At 32.6% G+C, this 13,088-nt stretch overlaps 1 protein-coding gene across 1 annotated transcript in view; it reads right to left on the minus strand.

Moving 5' to 3' along the window:
* The window catches only part of LOC137920250 (carboxyl-terminal PDZ ligand of neuronal nitric oxide synthase protein), a 225,148-nt gene that overhangs the window by 17,888 nt on the left and 194,172 nt on the right, over nucleotides 1-13,088 (minus strand). The window contains exon 6 of the mRNA XM_068763531.1: nucleotides 1,463-1,616. Within this exon, the coding sequence (XP_068619632.1) occupies nucleotides 1,463-1,616 (154 nt within the window). The remainder of the gene's footprint in view (nucleotides 1-1,462; nucleotides 1,617-13,088) is intronic.

The raw sequence follows: 13,088 nt of genomic DNA on the forward strand, positions 1-13,088 counted from the left end.
TTCGTATGTGTAATTCTTTGAGATACACACTGATTTTATCTCGAGTCGAACTTCCGAGTGTAGTTCTATAGATATGCTTTCTGGGTGACCTTGAGCACTAATTTAATTATTTAATATCAACTTATCACAAATGTAAATACTTGTTTTATTGTGTTATCTTTCTATCAAATATTGTCGTCTCTCTTATTTAGTACTATAAAGATATTAAAAAAAATATTGTGTAACATTTTGCAGAATATGAAAAGGTATGTACGTTTTTTTATAAATAGATAGTAAATAATGTTTATGATGCATGCAGATGTTGACCGCCGGATGATTTGTAATATTTATTTCTATGATCAACGTTCATTGGGAATACGAGAGAGATATCCGTCTTTCCGCGATTCAATCTTATATTTGGCACAAATCACTTTTAGCTTTATGACTTTGCGTTCGTCGTATCCCACGCGTTTGAGAAACGGCTGGAAAACCGTACGACATTATGGCTTCATTTTGACGATCGACACGACTCGTTAAGATTTCACGTCAACTCTTGTAAAATTGGCTTCTAACGTAATCATTTTCGCATCGTCTGCAACAAACGAACTTGTACATTTAATCAACTACCCCAATGTGTACATAATATCTCAATCAATTTCTTTCTTCAAAAAAATGTTTTTAAAATACCCGAATTTTGTTTTCAGGACAGAGATGTACATCCTCATACTTTCACCTTCCTTCTCCCATCCTTTACAATTACTCTCTTTATTCCCTCTTTCATTCTTCATATTTTCTGTCATTCAGAATACATTCAACATACAGCATTCACCCACTTTACATTTACTGTACGCATCGCTCCCCATCCCTCGCCACACTTTCTGTTACACGGTTTTGTTTAAACATTGTTAATGGCAATTCCTAATTAATATATAAAATTATTTAAATAATTATAACTTTTTATTACAATTAAAGTGTTTGTATTTCAATGATGAAAAGACTGTATACTATTTAAAATTAGAGACAATAGGAGTGAGTATTTGGTGTTAAATATAAAACGTCATAGACATCCTAATATACACGGCACCATTATTTGTATACACTATAAAAAATAAGGTTTACATGTTGCGTTATTAAGTCTAATGATACATATTTGTACTTATTTTGTTGATATTTAAAATAAACAAAAAATATTTCATATTAATTATTTCGCAAGCTTCAATAACAGATGCTTAAAAAATATTGTTTAAACGCTGCTCTTTTGTACCAATAAATTCCGATATAAAATTCTATGTGATATTTTTTTATATATATATATTCGCCAGCTATCGCTTTTGCTCGTAAAAAATGAAACATAATTCGCAGTGTAGGCATATTAAATTACGTATTAAAATTTGATTTAATTATATTCGCTTGTGAGAAATATCGCAGAGCATGAGAGCGTGTTATGTAAAGATAATGGGGGCTTGGACGAGGTCTTCCAAACCTTTAGCTGCTTGGCCGCTGGTCGAACGGCTTGCCATCGGCATGTCGGGGGCGGAGGACGTGGAAGGAGCTGGGTGCTCAGGGCTGTTGATCTGCATCTTATGGCACACTTCGAACGCTTGTCCCACCGTGCGAACAATTCTCATAGCCTGACTCTGCAAAGAAAAACAAATTGTTTAGTAAAGATCTGGTACATATCAGCATTATACTATGAGCATTATTTATGTAGTCTAGCTATAGATGACTGAAACTTGTGATTCTAGACCGCAGGTTTGATAACAGGGATACAGTCTTATTTAATTCACACTTTGTGTTAATTAGATAAGTTTGCCACAAACAAGTTTTTGAAGGATGTGCTGCCTATCCTTTGCGCATCCCTTGCGTACCATAATATCATATTGCGTTTGCCGAGCGTCGCAGTTATGATATATCTCTCCATAGATATCTTTGGAAGGTGAAACAACGAGGAACTGGCTTTTACGATTCTTTGTATACTTATTTTTATATACAGAACTATGTTCAGAGATAGAGATAAAGTTGCACGTCTAGCTTTTTAGCGTGTTTCCAGCTAAATTGTTTTCCGAAAACAATAAAAATTATCTTACATTTACATTATTCTAAGCGAGAAAATATGATTTGGTTGTGCTTTCAAATATGGTCTTTAGTATAATAAATATATGCTTATAATGAAAGTATGAACAAGTTAATATGAATGTGCGTGAAATGACATTTTTAACGACATTTAGTCAAATATATCATTTAAATATCAAAGCTTTGAGAGGTTTTGAGGCTCTCGAATAATCCCAACAATCCATCAGGATGAAGAGGAATGTTTAATTGGACGTCATATACAAAAAGCAAATGCGGTTTTGCGTTTACTTTGTTGAAATATCAACACAGGTTGGATAAAACCCGTGTACGTTGTTGTTTTGCAAATAATAAATTACTTAAATCTGTCTCACAATATTAACACATGTAGCTTTGTGATATTTAGTCGTAAACGGTGAAACATTCTTTATTTTCGATTTACGGGTAATTTTACTAGAGAGTACCAAGTCCTTGTCAACGAAATAACTACGATATAGATTATAGGGAGTTTATATGTGGTAGGAGTGAGAGATCAGTCATATCAAGAGCGGGATTCCCAATAGTGTCTGTATTGTGTATGTGTGTGTGTTCAGTGTACTGGGATATACTGAGCATGACTACGGGCGAATCACAGCGCTGGTGTACCACAGACCCGTTGTGTACAGTACGGGCAGCCGTGACACAAACTGAATAGATTTCTAAGAAATAGCAAACAAAAAGGTGATGGGGTAAAAATTCACGCTTCCGTCCGACCACTATGCCTAAGTTCATATGCTCAATTTGTTGCCTTTACGTGTTTTAAGCAATATTTTTTTTATTGGAAATTCTGCAAATATTCATCACCGTTTCAGCTCACATACACCTACTGCAAGGTATAGGTCTCCCCAAAAGTTATCTGTAGGGGTTATACCTTAATCGCTACACTACACTAGACAGGCGAGTTGGAGATTGCAAGAGTGGTATTATTATGGAAATCCTCTGGAAATTTGTTTGCGGGCAGTGACAATCCTATACAATTAATGTACAAAGTGCAAATTATGTATAAGTATACACACACACACACACACACACACATATGTGTATGTACATAATATATATATATATATCTAATGTATAAAATTCTCGTGTCACGGTGTTCGAACTTGAACTCCTCCGAAACGGCTTGACCGATTTTTACCAAATTTTACATGCGTATTCAGTATGTCTGAGAATCGGCTACTATCTATTTTCCATACCCCTAAGTGATAAGGGTGGTCCACCCCAAATTTTATTTTTAATTTTTTAGACAAATTTTTTGGTTTTTATTATGATACAGCATACAAAAATACATACAAATCTAAATTTTCACCCCTCTACGATCAACCCTTATCTTACATTTGTTAATTAAAAACTTGTATTTTTTTTGCAAAACAATGTTTGCGGGATCAGCTAGTATATATATATATATATATATATAATCAAAGCCCACTGCTAGGCGTAAGTCTCGCTCAAAGATCGACACGACGCCCATTTCAAACTTGTTTGTGAGATTGTATATTGTGTTGTATACCGGAAATAGAAGTGTCAGTCCTCTACCGTTGCTATCTATACATTTATTTACTGATAATTAATTTACCTACATCAACTAACTGGGTTTTCATAAATAGAATAACAATTTATGAAACCCTGTTGATATAGATATGTAATAAATTATAAGGTAAAAAGGTTAACGATGTATATTCTCGTTGTGAAAAGCTGCTCTATGAATAGCAGATCTAAATAAAGAAGAGTCAGTCCAATACCGCCGGGCAACTATTGCTCAGCCAGTGTAAGAAAAGAACACACTTTGGTTGATGTTTCCAGGGATCTCACGAGTAGTGTTTAAAATGTGTCTTTAAATGCGAAACATATTACAAAAAAAAACTTTTTAATTTTCTTTTATATTCTTCTTCTTGAAGTGCCTCTCCAACTAGTGGAGGTTTGCTGTCAGCTTCCTGCTCTCTTCCTTATTTTTGGTTCTGCGTAATAGCTCAGCAGCGCTGGCGATTCCGGTCCATTCTCTAATGTGAAGAACGACTACGAAGCCACGACTTTATATACTACAGTTAATTCAAACATCTATCGATAGTTGTCAAACTTTTCGCGTTAATAAACACTGAAAGAAAGAGCTATTGGATGTAATAAAGAAAGAAAGGCTTTCCGCGATCTTGAATATCTGGTCGGTTCAGTTCAGTCGGTAGATGGGGATGTATCTAAGCGTCTACCGATTCGTGATTATTACGTGAGATGATTTCGATAAAAGCGACCGCAGGTTGTATGGGCTATGTGCCCCGCCCATTTTCACTTCAGGTAATTAATTCTTCGACGTATGTCGGTGTCATTTCACTTCGGATCTCCTCATTTTTGACTCGATCTCGCAGCGCATTTCCGAGCAGCCTTCCTTAATAATCCAAAGTAGATGACCACGTCGTGGCCACAGAACTTTGTTTTCCAACACGAAGTATTTTGGTAAAATTATGGTAACATTATTTATAAAGTTAACACTGCCTTTTTTTAAAATAAAGAGAACTAATTTTTGTAATTAATCTGTATAAACATATACTAACTATTCCTCTTTGGAACGCACTACCCCTTTTTAATAGGATGATCAGGAATCGTTGCGCATTTAAAGCGAAGTTTCAAAAGCTGTTGCTTGTCAAGCTGTCGGATTCATCACGATAGCTCGTTTTTATTATTTATTATATTTATAAATAATATATATTATATAGTAGTCATTTTTTCATCATTTATATATAATATATTATATAAACAGTTCTAAAGCTCTTCTCTTACTTTTCAATATGATTTTATTTTATTACTTTATTTATTTTATAACTATTTTCACCTATCCTTATTTTATTTCTGCACCGCCCAAAATGTTAACTGCCAAAGAAAGCCTTCGGTATTAAGTTCGTCAATACACAAAAATGTATAAAAAGTTTCTTAGTACTGTTTTTTTTTACATTTAATATTGTATTATATTCGCATCTGTAATATATTCGTTAGATGAGTCAGTATATTAGCGAGTCATTGGAGCAAGCGACAATCGGGCATATGATATCTCACTGTTAAAGCGAGACCAAGTATCCGAAAGATACTTGGCTAGCTTCCAAGGATAACCGTTGAACTCGCTGTACCCAGGTCGAATTCACTCCATTGCACTCACAATAATACAAGTCTCGGATTCTTCAGTCATTGCTGCGGCAGTAAGGTTCCCAATTAACGGGTATAAACACAAACATAATAAATTTCAAATGAAATAAAACAAACCGTCCCGACGAGAACAATTTTCAAACAAAATATTCGTTGTTCTAAACTAATGTTTTGTTTGTTAGCGATTGTAGAAATTGCATTATGGAGTATGTGTTGTTAGCAAGGTTAGAAACTAATTGTATGAAATAAATAAATACGCGGAATAGAAATAACTTCTAAACACATTCGCGTGTTTGTTTCAATTTCAAAAGCACTCAATATTTTGTTTGTTTATATAATATCATATAATTTATACACTACGTAATACCTTTAACAATACAAACTGTTATTTCTTTTACGTAATAGTTTGTTTGTTTTTTATTTGGCCCTCGCTATTGGGCATCTCTCGTACCATGTCTTGTTTTAAAACATAAACATAAGTTTACGTTAGTTTTATGTAATAAAGTACAAAATTATATATGTTGTAAGCATTGCAAGCATGGACAGCGAGAGTTTGCAGTATTAAACATTTTCACTTCAAACATAAAAATACTCTGCAATTATCTTTCTTTGGGCTGTTATTATCCTCTATTTATGTTCTCGATCTCTGGTTAAATTATTCTAGAAGATTAGTGAAGGTCCATGAGGTCGCCAAAGATGGTAGGACTAAATTTGTTCGACTCTTAACATCAAGCTTCATATGGCGCAGCATAATCGACACAAGATTACTCCGTGTTTGTACATTTTACGAAATTCCACACGTAATGGGAGCTCTAATAGGTATAAAATTTGGCCGACATATTTTTTTCTATATTACCAAGAATGGATTTTATTAAATTACATCCACAAAAAGATGTGCCACTTGAAGCGAACAGATTACAGATAATACTTTGCATTTAGACAGCTGGTGTAAAAACTTAAAATATTTTTGTAAAAAAGTAAATCTAATATATAAAATTCTCGTGTCACGGTGTTCGAACTTGAACTCCTCTGAAACGGCTTGACCGATTTTTACCAAATTTTATATGTATTCAGTAGGTCTGAGAATCGGTTACTATCTCTTTTCCATACCCCTAAGTGATGAGGGTGGTACACCCCTAAATTTTTTATTTTATTTTTTATACAAATTTTTTGGTTTTTATTATGATACAGCATACAAAAATACATACAACCCTAAATTTTCACCCCTCTACGATCAATCCTTATCTTTAATTTGTTAATTAAAAACTTTAATTTTTTTGCAAAACAACGTTTGCGGGATCAGCTAGTTTATATATAATATAAAGAGTGTAAACTATAGAAATGTAAAACAAACATAAATCTACACATATACTGGTGTGGCATTAGCGAGCAGTTTTCATGTAAACGAGTAGTTTTAGAGCGGACGACTACTTAAATTTACGACTCCAGTCAGTCGTGAACACGTCGTAACGTGTAAAGAGGCGCCAGAGTACAATATCAATTAAATATAGATAGATCTGTTTATTCATTTGCAAAAGCGTCTAGAACACAATATGTTTATCATTATTAACTAAAATTCTTATGTGATTAGCTCCAAAGAGTTGTTATTTTAAAAGTCTGGCCATAGTTTGTTTCGCAAAATAAATGTGTGAAGTATGTATAAACAATTAAATACTAAAATTATTTACTTAAAAACACTTTACTGAAACCCAAACAGCCAAAAATTACGTACGGTTGTACACAGATCAAAGCAATATATTATAATATTTATCTGAAATCTAGTTTATGGACCCTTTCGCTCTGTGAACTCAGTACCGATGAAGCTGTAAAAGCCTTAGGGCTAACAGCATTAAAATTTTCAGAAATAATAGAACAGTAGATAAGTCTGAAATATTTTACGAATAACTAAAAATTGAGGCTACAAAACTAATTATAAATTGCATTTGCAAAACTTGAAATTAATAGAAATACTAAGTTACACAAACTTCAAGTAAATTTTTTTTAAACCGCCCTATCGTGTTTTCGGTCTGTCTTAATGCCGTCTTTTTTAAAGACCTTAAAAATTACAAGGTTAATTATATTAATAACCTTTTGTTGGTAAAACATCAATTTATGCATGAACACGGTTTTTTTAAAACTGACAAAACTGTGGTCATTTCATTCAGATATATCTATAGTTTAGGTCTAACAATATATATAAATATTTTAAATTTTAGTGTAAATATAATTGTAAACCTTTAAATGTTAAAATTAAGAAAGTAGCACATTTATTTTTTATACCAATTTTAATATATATACTAATGTGGTCAACCTATTCATACATATTTTTAATTTAGGAAGACGCGTGTTTATTGATCGACTATTTATTGTACTTTAAAAAAAATTAATATTAACCTACTCATACAGATTTTTAATTTTAGAAAGACTTTCATTAATTTTTCGAAAAGTTATTTTATTAATAAAATTTCAATCAACCTATATTTAAACAGATTTTTAATTTAGAAACACAAGTTTTCATTTATCAAGCAATTTTATTGTAAATAAAGTCAATTTGAATGTCACAATTCATACTCTTTTATATCAAATATAAATTGTGATGTAATGCCCATGGCTCGATATAAAAAGGTAATATGAATTTGTTAACGAAATGTAGCAACGAATTGGAACTGATAGAATGTAAAAATAAAAAAAAAAAACATTTTACCCAAGCATAGGCCTCTTGAACAGAAACCAATCTAACGCAACCGATATGTGTAAGAGAAACTCATTACTCTTGTGGTGACAGTATCCAGGAATTGGTTTAATCAAGGCTTTTACATTGTCGACGTATTAATGTTTCTGAATTTGACATACTGTTAATAGAGTTGTTTGGCCAATGAATATTTCAGAATTGTTACTGAAACGTAATGTCTTTTTGCTTTTGGTATCTGTCCATATGTTATGCCGAATATATAGAGAAAATCACCGTAAAGCTATCACAAAATATCACGTGTAATATTGAGGATAACAGAACGTAGAGGATGGAGTTCAATGGGTTGGGTCCATTTGATCAGTTCGCTGTGGAAAGTTTTAATTAAATGGATGCTGTGTCGTCTAGGTTCAATTCTCCGTGGTGCATTAATTGATGGGTTTCACACAACACGTGTTGGCTAACTTGTTTGCGTATCCTAGAGATATTTTAAACTTGGTTTTTGTAAAATAAATTTATTTATATTATTTTAATGACCGTGTGTTGAATGGAAAGTTATATTTTAAGGTGTTTTTAAATGATTTTCCCTATATTTTGTACCTTATTATTGTCTTATCGCAATATTGTCTATTCGTCTTTATATTCTATTTTGCTTATAATTTCAATCATAATAACATTTCGTTGTTGCTAATTATGCTGGAATATAATTGTAAAATCGTACTTAGTTACGTAAAAAAGATGAAATTCTAATATATTAAAATCACACTGATAATTCTACACATAATAATATATACATAACACTTTTTAGACTTGTATATTACAGAAATATATTATAATATATAAAAGTACCTCTTTTATATATAAGAAGACCACTTTAAAAAAACATTTTAATTTATTTTTTTTATTGGATTGCGACAGACCAACAACTGCAATCACAGATAAAAAATATAAAATATTTTAATCGTAATTTTGAAAGAACTTTTAGTTCTTTCCGTTTTCTCTAATTTTCATATTTTTAATTAAATATTTCTGAAACATTTATTGTATCATACAATCATACAATAATTGATATTAGATTAAAGCTTTCACACCTAATATCGATCATCCTGTACATTACCACACTGTAGAGTGCACGATTATGTTATTATTCTAATTTATAAAATGTATTTAATAATTGTCGATTAGTATTTTTTTAAAAAAACCTTCATAGCAAGTATTATACAAATTACAATAAATGTCTTGAACTAAGCAAAGCGAAAATCATGTACTAGTTCAGGAACTCGATGACAACAATCTAATAATATTTTGACTCTAGCAATGTCCGGAAACGTAGAACTCTATCAAGTAAATTGTTTAATCCTTTTACCACCCTGGCATTCCGGAATCAATTTTGTCCCATATGCTTTCAATTTGGTTATCGAAGACGATCGATCATTTTGACCAAATGAAATGTTTTGCGTCATCTTGCTATTCTTTAATAAAATTGACAAAACTTATGTAATGTATATTTAATAAAATTCCGTATAAATCACTTCGAGTAGTAATGTACAAAATTTTAAAGTTTTTGTTTTTTATAATTTCTAAGCAAAACGCTTGACCTCTGTCTCGCCTGTTGTTAAGCGATAACGAGGTCTTAATTATTCCCTGTTGAAGTTGTTGCTATTAACCCGGGGGCTTTTAAAGTTTCATCGGAGTTGAGTTCACGGATCGAAAGGGTTTCTGAACTTAAAAACTTGAAAATAACTAAGCTAGGGGGGGGGGGGCGTATCAGTTGAATGAAGTTGTTAAGTCTTCGTTAAGCGTTCTACCCGAGTAGATCTGTGTAGTGTTGATGTGTGTATGCGGCTTGGGACGACAGCGTGGACAGGCGAGCCAAGAAGGAATCCCGATTCGTCTCCGGTTCGTCCACTCTTTTCGCGGTTAGGGAGCGGGTGGGCGCGCCCTAAAAGGGGGGGGGGGTGTTATGAGGTCTACGATGGTACATGTTGATATAGATGCTAAGATTTATCAATCATAATGAAGTAACATGCCGCAAACAATATTAACGAATAGTCCCCCGCATATGCGACCTAAATGCCAATGTAATTCAAAGGTGTTTAACAGTGTCGCTAGCAATTGAATTAGCCTTTTTCTTTCGATTCCTTTCATCACCAGAAATGTTTTTGCAGTGTAAATTAATTTATACATTGCTCTAAATATGAGTGCACGCAATTCAGGAAAAAAATTAAACTTAAAAAATTAAGTTACGATAAAAATACAGGTTTTCTAATATAAAGTATAAAATTTGTCACCAATACCATCACGTTTCATCAAATTGTCCAATAACAAAAATAATGTTAATTATACATAGTGTAATTTTAAACTTCTAACATATTCGTAAATTTCTTTAACGCACTTATTTTTAAAATTGTACAATCTGTAATAATGCCATTTTATATGTTCATCCATAACTGTTTGATAAGTACGATTTATATTTTTGTATTTACAAATATTGGGACTGTATTACGTATTTAAACCGGCATGACAAAAAAGGCTTTAAACAACAGCCTGGACTAGAGAAAAAAGTATGTATTGAAAAAACTTTCCCATTTTGTTAAAAAAAAAATTCGGACGCAACACTATGTGTAAAGCAAGCGTGTTCCATAGACATGTTAGGAGTGTTTTTTCACGCGATCTTAAAATAATTTTCTTAAAATCGACTAATAAATAGCTGAACGGATTGAAAAGTTGAAGTGGCATCGTAACGCGCTAAATTGGTAGCCGCTGGGACCTTGAGGTTCTGGAGTGAAGATCATGGACTAGCAAGTGCGGTTAAGAAGTCCACCCACGGGACACTGGATGCTTTCCACTTCCAAACAGCCCTTTGTCCAGCTGTGGATTTGCTACAACTGAAATTACTATAGCATACAACGGCACGCGTGAATAGAAACATCCCGAAAGCCAGCTCTAACGACCGTTAAAAATGAGGTCCTGATCATTCACATAACTATAGAATTTTATTCCTTGAAGGTGCGTCGCTATCTCGAATGGACGCAGAATGCGGTTGGTTTAGGATAAAAGGTTTCGTACGTGTCGCATAACGGCCGCTGTAAAGACGCAAGCCCGACTTTATGACCCCTGCATTCGAGCTGATAATAAATTACGCAATTCATAAAAGGGATAGAGCACTCGATGAGGTGACATTGCTTCGCCATGAACCGTCTTTACGATACTAATGTAAATTCATTATACCGCCCTACCTTTTCTGATTGAAGTCCTTCTAACTTAATTGTATTTCATATAATGGGATACATTAAATATCCAGTATAAAAATATTTTATTTATAAATATAGTAATCAAAGAAAACAAATACAATAAATCTAGATGTTCGAATGTTTATTTATTAATGTCACATTTAGTTTGACTGTGATAGTAAAAAAGAGTGTATGTTAGCTATTATGATGAAAGCACGATAACGTGGATGCCAGGTAATAAATACTGTCCAATATTTTTTTTTATGGTCCCCGCTATTGGAGGCCTCTCGTACCCCTAATTAGTTGGGATCAGGGTCTTTGTTTACAATTAAGTTTTTCAGATCTTTCATCTTTGTTCTTCACTCACTGTCATTCTTCTCAATTTCTTTTATTCTTACATTATTTCCATCACAATATCTTTCATTTTGTTCTTTCATTCCTTTTTGCTTTTATCGCCTTCCTTCCATCATATTATTACTCTTAGGTGGCTAGGTACATTTTTTTTATATTCTTTATTTTATTATTGACTTATTCTATTTTTTTTATCACAGTTTTCTGTGGGTTGTGCTTTCTTAATACATAACTACACTTTTCTTATTCTATTTTTCCTATTATTAATTTACTAGTTATTTTATGTGCAGTTTATTAGGCACCTACTTAACTATACTGTTTGTTTCTATTAACAGTGTCACTCACCACCCTACGAGTAAATATTGACCAATATTAGGTTCGGTCATTTAGGGCACCTACGAGACGGAATGCTAAACGGGTATCGAGAGGTGATTATCAAAGTCAAGATCCCCTTGGAACGTCCACCAAAGCGATCTAATGGCCCGTCGGTCTCCCAGTCCAGTGGAATTGTTGTATTTAGTCGCCCTAATCGAGGTTTTCAAGGGAGCCCTTGAGGTTTGTTACCTTTAAAGAGGTTTTAGGCTAAGTGCCTTCAGTGCGGTACCCTCTTGTATCCGCGAAATAAGCAAATGCCATTTAGGTAGCAGAGTATTTCAGATAAAAATAATCGATAACATGGCAAATTAATGCTTCATGTTTTTAAAACCATTCTTTTTGTTTCAGTCAACAATAGGAAAATTAGGATGTATCTATGTAAAAAAAATATTAAATAGTAAAGTTAAGGATATATTATTGAAACTGGTACATAAGTTTTAACAATATTATTTATTTAAGAATATTGTAAAAGAGAGAATGAATATAAAAATTGCTAAGAAAATACTTAACATAAGATTTTTCTTTTTCATGTAAACTACACAGTAATTTTTAACATCTTTACAAACTTTTAAATCATTTGATGTTTATCAAAATTAAAACGAATCACCTTAGAGTGTAATAAAAACTAATGTCGTCCGATATAAAGCATTGTATTGATAATCGTTCAAGATAGGCTTCCACCAAAGATATCTATGGAGAAATATATAATAATCGCCACACTTAGCAGGTATGTTGTTGATCTCAGTGTGGTTATTATGGTACGCAGAGAACGCTGCTGCCCATCTTCTGGAAACTTCTTTGTGAGCAGTGGCAGTCTTAAATAATTATTGCACACAGTGTGAATTATATAAGATTGTATTCCGGTGATAGAACCCGTAGCTTACAATCACAAATCTCAGTTCTCTATCGCTAGGCTACGATTGCTTTTTATTAAAATATTAAATCAATGAATAAAATGGTGGCTTTGAATAATATTTTTGTATTCTCATGGACTACGATAGGCCAATAACTTATGATAAAACAAAGTTTCAGAGAGCAAATATTGTAGTTAGCAAAATATAGATTCTATTAGTTTTGATTTTGGAGTCTTATTCAAATCAGTATTCAACAATTTTAAATACTTTATATAGTTACATGGAAAGAAATAATAAAAAAAATATGTTTTAAGTTTCCTTTCCTTGTCTTGTATAAATACAAAAATAAATAGATAAAGCAGGGAT

Source organism: Battus philenor, unplaced genomic scaffold (genome assembly GCF_028537555.1).
Source record: "Battus philenor isolate CCGP_79_NKW_IND1 unplaced genomic scaffold, ilBatPhil1.0.hap1 SCAF_1, whole genome shotgun sequence".
NCBI lineage: Eukaryota > Metazoa > Arthropoda > Insecta > Lepidoptera > Papilionidae > Battus > Battus philenor.